Source organism: Hippoglossus hippoglossus, chromosome 23 (genome assembly GCF_009819705.1).
Source record: "Hippoglossus hippoglossus isolate fHipHip1 chromosome 23, fHipHip1.pri, whole genome shotgun sequence".
NCBI lineage: Eukaryota > Metazoa > Chordata > Actinopteri > Pleuronectiformes > Pleuronectidae > Hippoglossus > Hippoglossus hippoglossus.
In genome coordinates, this window is record NC_047173.1 from 13,844,903 (window position 1) to 13,863,129 (window position 18,227).

The window sequence follows — 18,227 nt, forward strand, 5'->3', positions numbered from 1 at the left end:
GATTGTTTGTGTGGGTTTTTTTTGTTTTTTTTAAATTTGTGACCTCGCTGCCGAGCCACGTACAGTTTTTACATTTATTTTGTAACACTGGCCATTCATGCTTCATTCATTAGTTTATCACATGGTATTTGTCAGACAAAAATGCCCCAATTATCCGGTTGCTCCGGGTATTTTGCTGACATGCTGACAGCGGAGTGTGGATAACAAGCGGAGTCTTTTTGGAGACGGCTGAGACGCAGGACCTCGGGAGCTCCCTCTCACTTGTGAGTGATTTTATGATTCTAAAGTCGCTTCATTTGCCTGTAACTTAGTTTTTGTTTTTCAACCCTCTTGTAAAAGCTGTCACGAGGATTATTTCATTTTCCTCCGCTCTGCTCCTGGAAACGTCTGATTTAGAAAGCTAAGTGGTGTAATGGAAAATCCCCCTGATCAATGTCTTACTACTGTTTTGACTGTTTTCTGTGCAACTAGCTGATACAACATCAATGTCTTCCACCTCCTGTTGACCTTTATTTGTGCAACTGTGTGCTGGATGTGATTCCTCTTTTTGTAACAGTGATGCCAGACAGTTTCTGTTTTGTTTCCTGTTTATCACATAGTATAAAAACCTTCCTTTTTAACTTCTCCTTGTTGCACTGTTGCTGGCTGTGTAACCCTCTGCAGAGCTAATAATTAAAACTCTAAGGCAACTCCGGTCTGAGAAACTCATTATTTCAAATCTCATGATAAATTTCCACGACAGCGGCCACGGTCAAGTTAGTGAATGGACTCTTGTCGGCGCCGTAATGCGAGATGATCTTTCTTTACACGACCAGATCCCACTCAAGCCGAGGGTGTGTGACCATGTTCTAGGACGACGGCACCCAAAGATGATCTCAATCTTCCAGGCTGTGGCCACCTATGTGCTCCTCCTGGGGCTCATGAGGGCGGCTGATGGGATGCCAGACCCCGCCCAGAGGAACCTGCTGATGCGTCAGGAGGCGTCCAGGCAGACCGGGGGCCGGGTGGCCCTGACGGCGGCCGAGCAGAAGCTGGGAGCGTACCTGCATCGGCAGAAGGAGCAGGAGATGTCTGCTGCCCAGTTCCCACCGGCCATTCACTTCTTCAAAGCAAAACCTCTCATTCAGAAGAGCTCCATCTTCAAACTGCTGCAGAAGATGCCTAAAGGTGATGATGTGAACAAGTGAGCCACAGACAGGTTTTTCCTTCATGTTACAGCAAACTGTTACTGCATCTTTAAGATGCAGTAACATTGCTAAATCAGTTTAAATAGGTTTTACTCTGCTTTGAGGAAACAGAACCTGCATGTCAGTGTTTTTTTCATGAATTCCAATAGTAATGTGTATATTGTGTTGCAGCATAATATCTACGCAGAGGTGTTTAAGTGCAGATGTGCAACTTTTGAACCGTCAGTAGCTCCTGAGAGGGATGACGATGACAACAGCTGAAGCAAACTGACAACAAAGAAACACAATGATGTGAAGGATAAATAAATACACAAAACAATGACACAAACATCCAATTAGCTCAAAATGACAATAGTTGACTACCAAGACACAAGATGACGTAGTTATGTAAAAGAAATACTACAAAGTGACAAGATACAGACTACAAAGACGTCCAAAACAATGCTACACAGGATGATCTCGTAGTCAGTGCTCAGGGACCCATTGTCTCATAATCCTTCAGTCGCCATGTTCATGGGTTCGGTGCCCAAAGTCCTGAGGACACGTTGCTGTGTTCCCGGCAGGTGCAGCCCTCCACATCCACAGCTCCACTCTGGTCGGCGTCGACTGGCTGGTGAAAAACGTCACCTACAGGCCTCACTGCTACATCTGCTTCACGTGGGACAACTCGGTCCGCTTCCTGTTCTCCGACCGCCAGCCGTTCCCCCGGTGGGACTGCTTCTACTGGCAGCTGCTTGAGACACTGCGAGCCAAAATAGGAGACCCCACGAGCTTTGATAGCAGGTTGAAGGAAGATTTAAAAACTCCCCCTCACACATTTCAAGTCAAGACGTGACAAAGGGAACTTAATACACAATATTCATTCTCATTTTTGTTGGTGTTTTCGTTCCAGTTTGATGCAGCACCTCACTCTCTTCACCGAGGATCCAGACAATGAGTATCCAGACCAGGACGTTGTGTGGGAGAAGTTTGAGAAAGCCTTCATCGCAGCAGCGGGGCTCATCACCCATGCTCCTGTGCTGAGGGACTACTTCTACAAGGGCCTGGAGGAGCTCCACCAAGACAACATCATGTATCTGGAGCTCAGGAGCGGCATCTCCAAGGTTGTATTCACCTTGTTTGGTTTCACACTTGATCCCTGCAGCTCCAGCCTCAGTAGAAAGTAGCAGGAGCTCTGACGTTGCTGCACATTGCCATGAAAATTTTTTTCTGGGTTTGCAGACGTACGAGCTCGACGGAACCATTCACGATAAGGTCTGGACTCTGAAGACATTTCAAGAAGTCACAAAGAAATTTGTCGATGATCATCCAGACTTTCTTGGGGCTCGCATCATAATTTCTGTCCACAGGTAAATAAATCCATCAGTAAGATTTAAGATGGCACTCAGTATTGTTTCTCAGCTACATATTAGGAGTCCACTAGATCCAGATTTTGATTTGGATCAGCAGGAAATTGCTAAATATATAAAAACACCAGAAATTGATTCAGAAGAGGCAGAGACTCCATATTGCTAATTCTTTATTAATATGACAGAGCCTGTATTATTCATGTTTAAACAGTGGGAACAGTTAAGGATTGTTGCTTTAGGAATACTCGACAGGTACTTCTAAAGTACTTAAAGTACATCCGGAAGCAAGTACTTACTTTTACTCAGGTAGAAAAGTTAATGTGGTACCTTTGTCTATTTATTGGTACTTTTACTCAAGTGAAATGTTTGAGTACTTCCTCTGAACGCATCATTATCTGCCAATTTGGTCACCAGTTGTTTTCACCTTCAATTGAACATTAGACATTTTATATATATTTTTAGTGCTGACGCTGCCTGTTGCCTGTTCTTATTTTACCGAATTGTGTCGTCACCCCCGTGTTCGCTCTCCTCGCTGCCTCCTCCAGGGCTCTGAGTGTGTCTGAGGTCAAAGAAGCCATAAAAGAGGCCATTCAGCTGCAGAAGAACTTCCCAGACGTTGTGGCAGGGTTTGACATGGTAGGAGAATGAGTAACGTTTAGATTATAAACGTATCCCTGCTGTTTTTCGATCTGGTACTAAAATGGTTCTTTTTGTTATTTTTTTTAAGAAAAAGGGAAACAAATCAAGGAAAAGGAAACTTTCATGGCTGAGTTTGTAGATTTCCAGATCCCCCCTCAGAACCTGAGGGGGGATGTTGTGTTTATACCCCTGCAGCCAACCTCCACTGGGCAAACTATAGCATTATCTAAGAATTATAAAAGCTCCACCTTAAACAGGGGTTTGACTGAATGTATGTTCAATAGGCTCCATTGAGCCGATGAACGTCCACCTCCCTCCTTCTCTACATTGACGGCAGGACTGATTAGTTCCCTGCAGCTCCACCCTGCAATGATCTGAAACTATGAATCGATGCTCTGAACATTTCACTATGAATTTATGAACGCACCCATAACAATTTAGTTAGAATCATTCAGTGAACTCACGGCATACACACTCCAACATCTCTGGGTTTCAGGTTTGATTTATTAAAATGCGACATGGCAGGAAAAAAACAGTAGCAGAGAAGGTTTGCTCTTGTTCTCTTTGTGGTGACATCTAAGTTTGCTTAACCCTACATTGTGGCTTCCAGGTCGGCAGGGAGGATAGCGGCAGGTCTCTGTGGTACTTCAGGGAGGCGCTCTCCATACCAGCTGACCTGGGGGTCACGCTGCCATACTTCTTTCATGCGGGAGAAACAGGTGGGTGCGGGAACGAGCCGGTCAAGTTCACTATCACCCGTTGCAAAGCCAAGATCTCTTCAACGCCACATCTCTTGTTTCTCTGCAGACGATGAAGGCACCGACGTGGATCAGAACATCCTCGATGCCCTTTTGTTCAACACCACACGCATTGGGCACGGCTACGCTCTGGCACACCACCCGCTGGCAAAAGAGCTTTCCAGGAGAAGAAACGTGGCTGTGGAGCTGTGCCCCATCTCAAACCAGGTTGAATTATTTAGCCCACTCAAGAAGAAAAATGGGTCCCTGTCTGTATATTAAGTTTGACCTCCGGCCTCCAGGTGCTGAAGCTGGTATCAGACCTGAGGAACCACCCGGCCGCTGTGCTGATGTCCGAGGGCCACCCGATGGTGATCAGCTCCGACGACCCGTCTCTGTTCGGCACCACAGGCCTCTCCTACGACTTCTATCAAGCCTTTGTGGGCATCGGAGGCTTGAAAGCAAACGTGGGCACACTGAAGGAACTGGCTCTCAACTCCATCAGGTCGGAATCAATGGGTTTTAACGTCTACCTTTTAGTTTTTACTACAAATTCTAAATTATTATTGAAAAGAAAATCCCCTTAAAAGACAAAAACCATCAGGGAATTGACCTCACAACTTATTCCTCTGTGCCATGGAGCAAAACGCAGGAGACACATTATTTGCAAAGTTCCTAAATTACCACAAACACACATACACTTTGTATTCTGACGTGAACCACATCCCCCTGCTGCCCCAAATATACACTGAGCTCAGAATGTGCATCAATCCACCGCTAAAACAGTCCCCAACGAAACAATGCAGATCATGAAGGCATCATCTTCATCGCAGAATGATGAAGAATGACTGGTTGATTAAAAAGCCTACTGCTGCAGGAGACCACATTCAAATCGATCCAGATTTGTATTTGGATCTGCAACAAATTGCACACTTAAATAAATATCCATGAAGGATTCTGTGAGAAATCTGAAAAAAATGCCACTCAAGAAAGTGAAAAATACTTTCCTCCCTCCTGCAGGTACAGCTCGCTGCCGGCTCACCTGAAGGACAGGGGCCGCGTCATGTGGCAGAACCAATGGGACGCTTTCGTCGCTGATCATTCCTGACTGAACCAAAACGGATCCTGTTGGACTTGAATGTTTGTTTAAACATTCCACCCTAATTCAACATTGCCAGCCTTTTATTTAAACGATAAAAATGTTAAGTGCCCTCTTGAGACCCCGCTGTTTATTCTGTAAAGGAAAAGGCTGATAAGAGCGGGAAGGTGATTCTCACAGGAGATTCTCACAGACTGTTGTCATCAGGAAATTCAAACAGAAAAGCTCTTTTGTATTCAAAGCAAAAACAGAAAATCACTACTACCCCGTGGCAGTTCATCTATATATTTCATTGTCAAAAGCATGATAATAAAAACTGATCACCCCCAGTTCACGACTTTGCCCTCGAAACCACGTGCATCCAAACCGTCCAGTGTGAAACTCACTGCAAAGCAAAGCAGGTTGTTCTGGTTTGTTTTTCTTGCGCAATAATGGCTCATTTCTCATATTGTCTTCTTGGGGCCCAGCAGTCGGCCCTCGATGAGATTCTGAATTTTCCACTTCTGACCACTGCACTGCTGAACAATCAGTTTGTAGTTGTTGTTTTCGTCCATCGCGATTTCCAGACATCTCTTCGTGTCTCTGTTCTGGATCGGTTCATCCTGGGTATGAAACATGTCAATGTTTTTGTCAACCTCTCTACGGTGGCTGAGGCATGTCGTACAAGCACATTAATGGAAAACACAAATGCAAAGGTCACACAACTTTGAAACGCAACCACAGCGGAAATGAACGACAGATGTTGACGATGAAACAAGCACCGTTACTTTCTCTGATCAAGTTAGCCGACGATTTTTATTTACACTATTTGTGCATCTCTCTCTTTCATAATATCCCCACTGTCTTTTTCTTTTAAATGCTTTCCTTTCCTAGTGTCTGTTTGTTCTCCACTATTTCTCTTATATATGTTTGTTTGTTTCAATAAAAAAAGATGCCTGTCTGTTTGAGGTGTTACGGTACGGGAGCATCGAAAAAGGAAGAACACACCTGTACCGTAATACCTCAGACAGACAGGCATCTTTTTTTATTTATTCTTTTTTTAAATAATACATGTATGCTTTTGTGTTGTGGCGGTTGTATCGATGTGGCTATTTGTATTATGGCTTTTGCATTCTTGTTTTCCTTAAAACCGACATATTACTCACCTGTTTGAAATCCCACAGCATGTGGAACTTCTTCTGCTCGGCCAGTTTGCATTCGTACAGCCCCGGGTAGAGTCCAGAGCCGGAGTCCACCAGGCAGCGGTTGCTGTTGTACTTGTGAGATTTGATTCCGCCGATGTAGATCTGTCCATCAGTGCGATAATAACAGTTCTGCACCAGAGAAAAGCAGTTATTCTTCAACAGATATAATCATAGTCTGTCTGTGTTACAGCAACTTTTTATTTTTAAATGGGAATATTTGTTTCAATGTGGGAGGAAAAACATATTCAAATGAAACATTTACAGCACATCAGTCTGTTCATGTAGGCTAGAACAGATAACAAGGATTAAGTTTGCCTGCAGTAAATCTTTAAACATACCTGAGGCGAGTAGAAGTGACATGGATAAATAATTGGTATGTTCCCGGGAACTGGGCCTTGGTCTATACACAGCTCTGGTTTTAAGTCATTCCTCAGCTGCAGACAGAAGCAGACATGGACATGTATTCTTATAGCATCCAAAGTGGCACTGCATCAAACCTAAAATCAAGCCCCGTTTCCTCTGCTCAAAAAACTCACAAACACCCACTAACATCTGGCTTTTGTCTGCAATGGGAATGGATATAGACGGTATTCACTCCCGGGTCGAACGACACCAGGGTGAATGCATGTTGCAATGTTTCCTCTGGTGCTGTAAACTGACCTGCTGTAGACTTCACACAGAGCCAAAGAAAAAAAGTATTCATTTTGAATTGTATTTGATGATTTTATCATGCGGCCCTCCTTCGGTCTCGGGGTTTTCTAGATGCTTTACCTTTTCTGGTGCGGGCGCGTAAATAGCCATGAAAATTTGTGTACTTGTTTTGTTTTTTTTACATCTTCTTGACGCTGTTGGGAACATTGTGTCGTACATAGTATTGTCTCTTACATTAAACATTAGCGTTAAGGGGCTTCATTGAACATGGTGTCGTTCCAGGCTCCTGTTTGTAGTCGATCACATAATTTAAACGTGGTTCTCACAAAACTTTCAACCGTTCCCTTTTGCGGCCCTCGTTGCAACATCCCTGCTTCTCACATGTACTCTGAATGATTTTCTACTTTAAACTCACAGCTCCATAGCCGAGCAGGTCACTCAGGGGGTCCAGCAAGGGGTAAACGTTATCCAGATACCACTGAAACGGCTTACAGTTCAGACTCTTCCTCAGCTTCTTCCTCTCCGACACATCCCCAATGTCTATCCCATGATTCTGTGGGAGGAAGTGCAGCGTTCGCGTCAGTCACAACTTCTAAAAACAGTCATTTGATTTTGGAGGGTAAAAGCTCTCACCTCTAAAGGAAGGTTCCAGGCAATGTTGACATTATATTTATATTCATCCATCCAAACCTCGGCCACCCTCAGTGCGTTCCGCTTCATCGTGACACTCAGGTCCGGGAGGTAAGGCTTTGATGATCGTTCTATGTGGGCGATCTTAGAGCAAGGTATGACTTCCACGCTGCCTCCACAAAGCCACACCTGAAAAACAAACCATATCCACAAAATGAAATATGCATTCGCTTATGTTTGCTTGTACAACTTGTTATGCATTGACATTCAAGCTCTGCCAACACATCCCGGCAAATGTTACACAAAGAGATGATAACCATCCGGGACAAATCATTTAATTAGAACAATGCAGTAAGTATTTGTAGGTTTTGGTCTACTGAAAGAATTCTGTGCAAACACAAGGAGAGCAGACAGTAACACAGTAAAGCGCCTGAGCTAAAAACAACTTTATGACAAACAAAACCCTAACCCAAAAAACGGTCAGAGTTCTTCAATCTTACCCGAATGCCGAGTTCCACGTTTTCACCGCCATATATTTTCATTCCGCCATCAAGGCTCCCAATCTCGCCGAAGAACTTGCGATCGGCTACAAGAATCCCCATGATGGACGGACTCCTGATGACAGAGGTCGACAATGTGTAAATCAATTGAAACACTGGCTAATAACAGCAGTAATAAGAGTAGTAAAGAAGGAAGCTCGACAATAATCAACGACAATGAAAACATAATCTCCTTGGTGAAGCTCATACATGTAAAACACTTGGTACCATTTTACAGCATAATTTTGATGCTTTGAAAAGGTTCTTGCAGCAAATACTTATGCTTTTATTAAAGTTTTCAGTAATTTTTTTATCTTGCATGATTACAACTTCTCAATATTCAAAACCTTCCCCCGATGGATATGCGTATTGACCTTCTTACCTAACCAAAGTATGGTTTTGCTTACCTGGCTAGTTATCGTTTAACTTACTTGCCAGGTAGCGAATCGTCCTTTAGCTTGTACCACTCTGGTCTGAAGGACTCGTACATGCACCACAGAGCCCAGTCGAAGGCGTCAGCTGCAGCCGAGTAGGGAGTCAGCGTCAGGTCATCGTAATTGACTCTGTCGAACACCGGTGTGAGGATGACAGTGCGGTCCTCTTTAATGCGAGCTAACAACGGCTCTGCCCTGCACACACAGCGAAAGGTCAACTCGACAGAACAGAAACAACATGTGCACTGACAGCTTTACCAGCACAGCAACGCTCCAAAAGACAAATGAACTCGCATCACTCAGGAGTTGAACCAACCATTCCACGTGGACTTCGATGTGAGCGTCAAAGATGGCCACCACGTCCCCCACGGCGGATTTCCACCCCGACAGTCTGGCCTGCGTGAGGCCAAGCTGCTCAGAGTGCCGGATCTTCTTCACCAGGCCTGGACACTCCTCGTTGATCAGGGTGACGTAGTCGTCCAGTTTCTCCTTTAAATCCTCTGCAGACAGTGAAGGTTTCGTGTGGTGAATGGTTTTATTAATGTTGCTGTAGGTTCAGTCTAGTTTCAAAACTCTAGCAACCAGCCTTAAAAGTGACGGTTGCCATGCAGCTGGTTTTGATTTGGAAATGTCCACCTCCAAAACGTCACCCCAGCATAATAAAGATAATTTCACTGGTGGCACCAACAAGGAAGACAAATAATATATATATATATATATATATATATATATATATATATATATAAATAAAAGAATTGTTGTTGAATGTGATACATTAAGTCTGAAGTCACAGCCAGGAGGTAGTTAGCTTAGCGTAGCATTAACATTGGAAGCAGGGGCAAACCACAGACTGCTTATAAAAATGGACGTGTATATACTCCAGGTCTGGAAAGTGAAGCCAAAGTGGAAGTGCCTTGAACTGGTCTTCTCTCGAATGACCAGCAGAGGGCAACACAACGCAAGCTTCTATCAGTCAATGAGAGAAGAACTCTACTTCTTACTTGATTTATAGCATCAGTAAACATTTTGTTTGTCTTTGTACGTCTTAAATAATGTGGAGGAAACAAATGGTTAAAAAAAATGAAAGCAGCCTATATCTCAGAATAATCTCCCATAGCCTTAAACCAGATTATCTAACTCACCGTTACTGCTGCTGTCATCCACCAGGATGATTTCTTTCAGGAGATGAGCCGGCGTCTTGTCGATGATGCTGCGAATCGCCCTCTTGATGATAGACAGAGCCTCGTCCAGGTAGATCAGTATCACGCTGACGGTGGGCAGATCAGCTGGGTACTTCTTCTCAGCACACCTGTGACGGGGGAACGTGTGTTTTATTTTTACATCTTAAATCCAAATTTTAACCTGTAGTTCTTGTGTTAGTGATGGTCACAGGAGAAAAGTGGAAAATCAGATGTAAATGTAGGAAAGATATCTCGGGAGCCCAAATTCTGTGATGCTTTTTTCTCCATCGCTGATTGATCAGTTTGTAAAACAGAAATACAGTGTGAGCAGGATTAATGTACTTAATTATTGAACACAAGATTAAGATAAATATTCCTCACTTAAATGAATTTTCTCCTCACTTTTGTTTTTTGCTTTGGGGGGGCTTTTTTGCTCATGATTATTAGATAATGATACATTTTCTGATCAACAGAAATGGATTTATTCAGAGCTAAGAAACATAAACAGACACATTCTGGAATAGATTAGTTATTGGATTATAAATACTGTATATACATAAGATAAGATGTTACGGAACCAACACACTGGGAAAATTCACCCATTACAGCAGCACAGCAACAGGCAGAATATGTAACTAAGACACACCTTGATTGCAGGAGGATGTAAAGTGTATTTGTGCATCAATATAAGCTGTCACTTGTCATCTGATTAATAGCTACTCCACCTTTTGTTTGAGCAGAGTGTGGTGTGTGTAGAGATGATGTGGGAGATTCGGGGGGGGGGGGGGGGGTTTACCTGTGGGGCCTGGTGTCAGGGATCTCTCTGTTGAGGGGGAGTCGGTCACTGAGGAAGGCGTTGTACCCGTACCTCTTGTACAGCATCTCCGCCTCCCTCTGCTCCTCCTCCGACAGCTCTTGTCCCCACTTACTGAACAGGTACGAGTTGGGGAACAGCTTCCTCACCACCTTCCTCTCCTTCTTCACCTCGGCCTCCTTCTGCCCCGCTGGCACCTTCATCTCAACCTTGCCCATCACACTGACTGTGGACAGAAAACAGAGAGTAGGATGTTTTCTGTCACTGGCTTCCTGTAAAGTCTTTACCTAACTTCATTAAAAATCTCTGTTTCTTCAGTAAAAGTCTCCTAGTGAGTCAATAAGTTACATGATCTGCAGGAAATTAATCTTTATCTAGTTGTGATCACTTATTTACTGTAGTTTCTGGCTCTTAAATGTCACGATTTGTTGATTTTTTTTAACTGTTGGTTGGATAAAATATGAAATACAAGAAATTTGACACGGCCACATTGGTCTCTGGGAATTTTGACACTTGCAGATAAAATAATTGATTCATTTGGAAAATAATTATAGTAACTGATAATTCAAATGATGGTCGCAGCTCTTCTCCCTATAAACACTTTTTGATTTTAGCATGAAGCAGGTCAATTACATGTGGAAATGTAAAATAAACTGTTTTACTTTGACTTTTTTACAACTTTACTTTTAAAACAAATTGAACCCTGTTATAATCTACAGCAGTGGTCACCAACCTTTTCGAGCCCAAGATCACTTTTTAATTCCAAACGTAAGCCGAGAGCTACCACCCTGATATCTTCCAAAACACCCACTTAGGAGGGTCATATTTATTATTTTTTGCAATTTCTGTTAAAGGCTGAATGTACAATAAATAAATATACACAAAGAGGCAGTTGTGCAACTTTTTCTATTCAATGACAATATTCAAATTAATATTTACAATGCAAAATATGTAGCTTTTCAGTTCCACATCATGTTCTGCAGAGGAGCTGCTACTGCAGCACAAAGTTTTTAAATATAGATTTCGATTTGAATATGGCCACAAATATGATTATTTCCTTGTATGAAAGAAGTCCCTTGTACTCAAATAAATACCAGTACTACACAGTATGAAGCCGTGCATCTTCCGCTCCAGCAAATATTTCACCTTTTTAAACAAGGGAATGGATATCATTAACAAACTCTGGAGTGCTTTTATTTTTGAAAAGGCTTACAGATAAGCATTCAAACTCAGGGGAAAGATCATTTTCTCTGTTTATTCTGCTGTGAACCAAAATGTGTATCTGTCTATGACACAAATGTATTTACACTTTCACTTTCTGAATCCACTCATTTGTTCCAACGGGGCTTTGATTGTTATCGACAGACCGAAAGATGCGCATCTTCATACCGTAGAGTCCTGACATTGTTCTTGAAGGAAATGCAGGAGATAAACCGGCAGCTCAGACGCAACTAGCGGACACACAGCGCGTGTGAAAACAGACAACCGACACACAGACAACCGACACACAGCTGATCTGCGGCCAGTGAGTCCAGAGAGTTCGGGGATCGACAGTGAAGACTGGCAGATCGACCGGTAGATCGCGATCGACGGGTTGGCGACCACTGCTCCACATTGTGCCGCTTTGCCGAAAGTGATTCTAAAACTGTTCAATTGTTGAGATGTGTTGAGATTTATTATCTGTAAAATTGGTTGAGACTTTTGAGTCAAGATGTGAAACAGAAAAAGGGAAATTCAAGCTTTTGCTCCCTTTATTAAATTTTTCTGAAGTTAAGCCCTTTATTTCAACATGCACAATTTTCACATTTTATTTATTTTCTCTTATTTTGAAATGCAGCCCTACTTTTATTTAGTTAATGATAACATTATACATATCTGCAATCATACATATATGTTCAGTTCTATGTCAAAGTTTCTGAATCGTACTGAATTCATTTGATTTGACAGTCAGGTATTTAGTACATGCAGATGTTGATACAACTACTAGGCTACTTAAATATATATCACACTAAATAGTTAGACATTATGATCTTCCGGACCTTTGCTTCAAGAAATTTTCTCTAACTAGACCTCTTTACATTTTAGTTGAATACCCCTGATCTACAGCCTCCTTTATTGGATCATGACACAGAGTTTTTCCAGCTTAAAAACCAAGTTCAACCCATTTTAAACTTTGATTTAAAACTTAGATTTTTTTGATTTTACTCACGCAGCCGGTTTATATCCTTCTCCATCTTGTCCAACCTTCTGAGCATCCCCTGGCCCCTGATGGAATCGTTGTTGTGGGCCGTCTCGAGTCTCTTCGAGTGGGTATGGACCTCATTCTTTATGGAGCTCAGGTACAACAGGGTCGAGGCCGCGGCAAAGGCCAGAATCGACACTTTGAAATAGCCGCACCTCATCCTGCTGCTGCTGCTGCTTCTGTGTAGGCTGAGAGTTTAAATTAGTCATTGACTAACGGTAACTAAAGGAGTAAACGGTAACTTAATCTTATAAACTCTTTGTCCCTCTCCCTCCCTCCCTGTCTACACACACACATGCATTGACACATCATACCCGAGTGATCTGATATCCTGTAGTTCACAGACGTGTGCTGGTGGTTCTCAGCTCTTCTCCCTCTGCTCCCTCTGCACCTGGGAGACAAGGTGTGTGTCATTAGCTGGAGTGAGCTGGGAGGAGAGTTCTTCAGCAGCAGCAGCCAACAGGAGCAGATCTGCTTCAGGCCAAACAGACAGGCATGTCCAGCCTCTCTGCTCGCTGCATTTCTGTTTTCTCACCTCACTTTTATATCGGTGGAGAAAAAAATCTCACTGTGTGTTAAAGCCGTGTCATGATTTCCTTGCTCCCTTTGACAACATTTAAAAAAGAAATGGTTTTATTTCTGTATCATGCTCAAAATTTTGGCTCATCCGATATAAACACAGGAGATATAAAGAGTTACATAAACAATACATACTTATGTGAACATTTTAAACTCAACGCAAACAAAATATTATATAAGCACAACAAAATCATATCGTCCAGACAAAACAGGTTTTCTTCTTGATTAAATAGCAAACTTTGAATGTTACTTTTATTTGTGTGAGGTCTTAAAATTGTAATCAACAATAAAACAACTTATTAAGTGTAATGGGGTCAATCCTTAATAAAAAAGCTTTAGCTAAAACAGGATAGTTTTAGCAGTGTTACTTTCCCAGTTATGCTTACATGTCATTGTAGATATAAAATCACAGCTCTAATTAACCTGACAGGACGGCGATGCCTATAGGATGAGGGGAGTTGGCGAAGTTTATCTAGGGACACCGTAGTCGCTCTCTCTCTCCCTCCACTGCTGGGCCTGTGTGGACGCCAATTGTTTGTTGCGGTAAGCTTCATTAACTGAAAGTCACTTTAAAGTAAATGAATGAATTTCATGCAGAAAATGTTCGTAAACATTAAGCGCATTTCTGTCCATAGAGCCCAGCGTACAGCTGTGTGTGTCGGTGTGTGTGTGACGGTATCAGCGTCGCCATACAGGCACGCTGTAATAATCTCCAGTCAGAGTGTACACACAAACTAATGGGAACGGTACTTGTAAGTAATGCGCCGGAACATTTCTCCAGAGTCTATACTATTGTGTCTGTGACATTAAGTGTAATTGTCCTTTCCTGTTTTAGTACTTGTCAAGACAATAAGGACGGCGTGGGTCTCTGCTTTATTTTAATGAATTGAAGGTATGGCATAACGATTTGTTTTATATTTGTAAATGTTTTTAAACATTTTGATAAACTTGTTTAATAATTGTGTGACCTAATATGACATGTTTGTTTCATAGGGCTGCCTTCAGGCAGAATGTTTACGGTCACTGTTTTTTCCCACATTTACATTTCATTTAGATTATTTGGCCTTGTTTAGAATTCGTTTTCTTTCTGATTAATTGGTTTGATTTCTGGTTTCTTTGTTTTATTTTATTTTATTCTCCGTCTATGGGCAATGTGCAATCCTGGTGTAATGGCTTGAATATTGGTGAGTTATTGGCTCCGTAGGCCCTCTTCTGTTTCATTGTATAATATCGCTTGCAGTGTTAGGATTCTTAAAGTGTGCTGTGCTTGTTTTATGCATGATCATTTAGTTTTGTTGAATTGGGTCTTGAGCCTTTAACTTCTCTCTTTTTAAACTGTTATTGAAATCAAGTACAGGCCAGTACTCCATACTTTGCACATGATCCTGTGCTGTTTGATCAGTCTTTTTTAAATCATTTGTACGAATTGAATAAATTGTCTATTTTTGGAATCATCAGCCTCCCGTCCTGTTTATTCTGGATATATGTGGTGAACCCGATTGGCATTCAACTGTCACCTTAAACTTTTGACCACTACAGAATGATGGATAAATATAGAAATACTGAACCGTTTTTTAGAGTGTGTGTGTGTGTGTGTGTGTGTGTGTGTGTGTGTGTCACATCGCAGTTCAGTCTCGCACCTGTCTGATAATGCCTGTTGTGGAGACTGTACATCTGTGGCATACAATACACTGTACTTTAACTTGTTCTCCTACCTAACTTACTATATTACAGCCTAAACTCCATTAGCTTTATTCAAACATCACACATACATGAATGCACTGTTTTCATAAGAAACTGTGACCTACCCTTAGAAAGAATGAATAATCGCTTTAATCAGCAGACACCTCTCACGAGAAACAAGTCTCACAGGTTTCCTACAAGGCGACTGAACATTAGGTTTCAATAGAAACAGCTCTAAAAATATTCCAGCAACTGAAAGCTGTTTTGTCTGAGACACACCTTGGATTCGTTCCATGCAGAACCTGAATGCAGCTAAGGGTGGGGGAATGAAATGATCCTGTAAAGTGACGCACTGAGTTCCATGGAGGAGCATAAGTGACAAGCAAATGGTAATAAATCATTTCATTAATTAATAAAAAATTGAGAAAAACACATGCATTAATGCATTTATTTACAAATTAATTCAAGAATCAATAAATGAATAGACTATGTTACAAAGTTGATCATTTTTAGATTCGATATTTTAATGGGCAATGAGAAAGAATTATAAAAATAACCGTGACACTTGTTCACAGTGATGTCTCATCTGTGGATCATACATGTACACATACAGTTAACCCATACATATGTTTGTTTTCTCTCGTGTAGACTATTTTTTATTGTTACGTTATTCATCTAAAAATAAATAAAATCCCATACGAACTGATTTCTGGTCTCTGTGGTACTTCAGGGAGGCGCTCTCCATGCCAGCTGACCTGGGGGTCACGCTGCCATACTTATTTCATGCGGGAGAAACAGGTGGGTGCGGGAACGAGCCGGTCAAATTCACTATCATCCGTTGCAAAGCCAAGATCTCTTCAACGCCACATCTTGTTTCTCTGCAGACGATGAAGGCACCGACGTGGATCAGAACATCCTCGATGCCCTTTTGTTCAACACCACACGCATTGGGCACGGCTACGCTCTTGCACACCACCCGCTGGCAAGAGCTTTCCAGGAGAAGAAACGTGGCTGTGGAGCTGTGCCCCATCTCAAACCAGGTTGAATTATTTAGCACACTCGAGAAGAAAATGGGTCCCTGTCTGTATATTAAGTTTGACCTCCGGCCTCCAGGTGCTGAAGCTGGTATCAGACCTGAGGAACCACCCGGCCACTGTGCTGATGTCCGAGGGCCACCCGATGGTGATCAGCTCCGACGACCCGTCTCTGTTCGGCACCACAGGCCTCTCCTACGACTTCTATCAAGCCTTTGTGGGCATCGGAGGCTTGAAAGCAAACGTGGGCACTCTGAAGGAACTGGCTCTCAACTCCATCAGGTCGGAATCAATGGGTTTTAACGTCTACCTTTTAGTTTTTACTACAAATTCTAAATTATTATTGAAAAGAAAATTCGGGGGATATTTGATATTTCAGCAAATCCCCTTAAAAGACAAAAACCATCAGGGAATTGACCTCACAACTTATTCCTCTGTGCCATGGAGCAAAACGCAGGAGACACATTATTTGCAAAGTTCCTAAATTACCACAAACACACATACACTTTGTATTCTGACGTGAACCACATCCCCCTGCTGCCCCAAATATACACTGAGCTCAGAATGTGCATCAATCCACCGCTAAAACAGTCCCCAACGAAACAATGCAGATCATGAAGGCATCATCTTCATCGCAGAATGATGAAGAATGACTGGTTGATTAAAAAGCCTACTGCTGCAGGAGACCACATTCAAATCGATCCAGATTTGTATTTGGATCTGCAACAAATTGCACACTTAAATAAATATCCATGAAGGATTCTGTGAGAAATCTGAAAAAAATGCCACTCAAGAAAGTGAAAAATACTTTCCTCCCTCCTGCAGGTACAGCTCGCTGCCGGCTCACCTGAAGGACAGGGGCCGCGTCATGTGGCAGAACCAATGGGACGCTTTCGTCGCTGATCATTCCTGACTGAACCAAAACGGATCCTGTTGGACTTGAATGTTTGTTTAAACATTCCACCCTAATTCAACATTGCCAGCCTTTTATTTAAACGATAAAAATGTTAAGTGCCCTCTTGAGACCCCGCTGTTTATTCTGTAAAGGAAAAGGCTGATAAGAGCGGGAAGGTGATTCTCACAGGAGATTCTCACAGACTGTTGTCATCAGGAAATTCAAACAGAAAAGCTCTTTTGTATTCAAAGCAAAAACAGAAAATCACTACTACCCCGTGGCAGTTCATCTATATATTTCATTGTCAAAAGCATGATAATAAAAACTGATCACCCCCAGTTCACGACTTTGCCCTCAAAACCACGTGCATCCAAACCGTCCAGTGTGAAACTCACTGCAAAGCAAAGCAGGTTGTTCTGGTTTGTTTTTCTTGCGCAATAATGGCTCATTTCTCATATTGTCTTCTTGGGGCCCAGCAGTCGGCCCTCGATGAGATTCTGAATTTTCCACTTCTGACCACTGCACTGCTGAACAATCAGTTTGTAGTTGTTGTTTTCGTCCATCGCGATTTCCAGACATCTCTTCGTGTCTCTGTTCTGGATCGGTTCATCCTGGGTATGAAACATGTCAATGTTTTTGTCAACCTCTCTACGGTGGCTGAGGCATGTCGTACAAGCACATTAATGGAAAACACAAATGCAAAGGTCACACAACTTTGAAACGCAACCACAGCGGAAATGAACGACAGATGTTGACGATGAAACAAGCACCGTTACTTTCTCTGATCAAGTTAGCCGACGATTTTTATTTACACTCTATTGGTGCATCTCTCTCTTTCATAATATCCCCACTGTCTTTTTCTTTTAAATGCTTTCCTTTCCTAGTGTCTGTTTGTTCTCATACACATACATATATATATATATACACACATATATATATATACATATACAGGACTGTCTCAGAAAATTAGAATATTGTGATAAAGTTCTTTATTTTCTGTAATGTAATTAAAAAAACAAAAATGTCATGCATTCTGGATTCATTACAAATCAACTGAAATATTGCAAGCCTTTTATTCTTTTAATATAGCTGATTATGGCTTACAGCTTAAGAAAACTCAAAAATCCTATCTCAAAAAATTAGAATATTTCCTCAGACCAAGTAAAAAAAAGATTTATAACAGCAAAACAAAATCAAACATTTGAAAATGTCCATTAATGCACTCAGTACTTGGTTGGGAATCCTTTTGCACGGATTACTGCATCAATGCGGCGTGGCATGGAGGCAATCAGCCTGTGGCATTGCTTAGGGTTTATGGATGCCCAGGATGCTTCAATAGCGGCCTTTAGC

The 18,227-nt window shown here is 42.1% G+C and overlaps 4 protein-coding genes across 4 annotated transcripts in view; 2 read left to right on the plus strand and 2 right to left on the minus strand.

Moving 5' to 3' along the window:
* The first annotated feature begins 869 nt into the window (after positions 1-869).
* ada2b (adenosine deaminase 2b) lies at positions 870-5,176 on the plus strand. Its single transcript, XM_034578099.1, has 9 exons — positions 870-1,167; positions 1,751-1,970; positions 2,080-2,290; positions 2,409-2,536; positions 3,082-3,172; positions 3,786-3,894; positions 3,983-4,140; positions 4,215-4,417; positions 4,933-5,176. Exons 1-9 carry the CDS (start codon positions 870-872, stop codon positions 5,018-5,020), a joined length of 1,506 nt encoding a protein of 501 aa, XP_034433990.1. The 3' UTR covers positions 5,021-5,176.
* A 161-nt stretch (positions 5,177-5,337) lies between these two features.
* LOC117757183 (probable polypeptide N-acetylgalactosaminyltransferase 8) lies at positions 5,338-13,155 on the minus strand. Its single transcript, XM_034578065.1, has 13 exons — positions 13,006-13,155; positions 12,654-12,881; positions 10,427-10,670; positions 9,592-9,758; positions 8,766-8,949; positions 8,447-8,644; positions 7,977-8,091; positions 7,480-7,665; positions 7,262-7,399; positions 6,534-6,629; positions 6,157-6,324; positions 5,402-5,613; positions 5,338-5,365 (listed from the first exon to the last, which is right to left on the minus strand). The coding sequence occupies exons 2-12, from the start codon at positions 12,844-12,846 to the stop codon at positions 5,455-5,457; spliced, it is 1,848 nt and encodes a 615-aa protein (XP_034433956.1). The 5' UTR covers positions 12,847-12,881; positions 13,006-13,155; the 3' UTR covers positions 5,338-5,365; positions 5,402-5,454.
* A 2,154-nt stretch (positions 13,156-15,309) lies between these two features.
* LOC117757730 (adenosine deaminase 2-A-like) lies at positions 15,310-16,895 on the plus strand. The gene is given in 6 exon segments (XM_034579111.1): positions 15,310-15,323; positions 15,679-15,746; positions 15,833-15,953; positions 15,955-15,988; positions 16,062-16,264; positions 16,808-16,895. Coding segments are annotated over 6 exon segments (528 nt in total).
* A 367-nt stretch (positions 16,896-17,262) lies between these two features.
* LOC117757184 (probable polypeptide N-acetylgalactosaminyltransferase 8) overlaps positions 17,263-18,227 on the minus strand; it is a 16,128-nt gene continuing 15,163 nt past the window's right edge. The window contains exon 12 of the mRNA XM_034578066.1: positions 17,263-17,488. Within this exon, the coding sequence (XP_034433957.1) occupies positions 17,330-17,488 (159 nt within the window). The 3' untranslated portion in view covers positions 17,263-17,329. The remainder of the gene's footprint in view (positions 17,489-18,227) is intronic.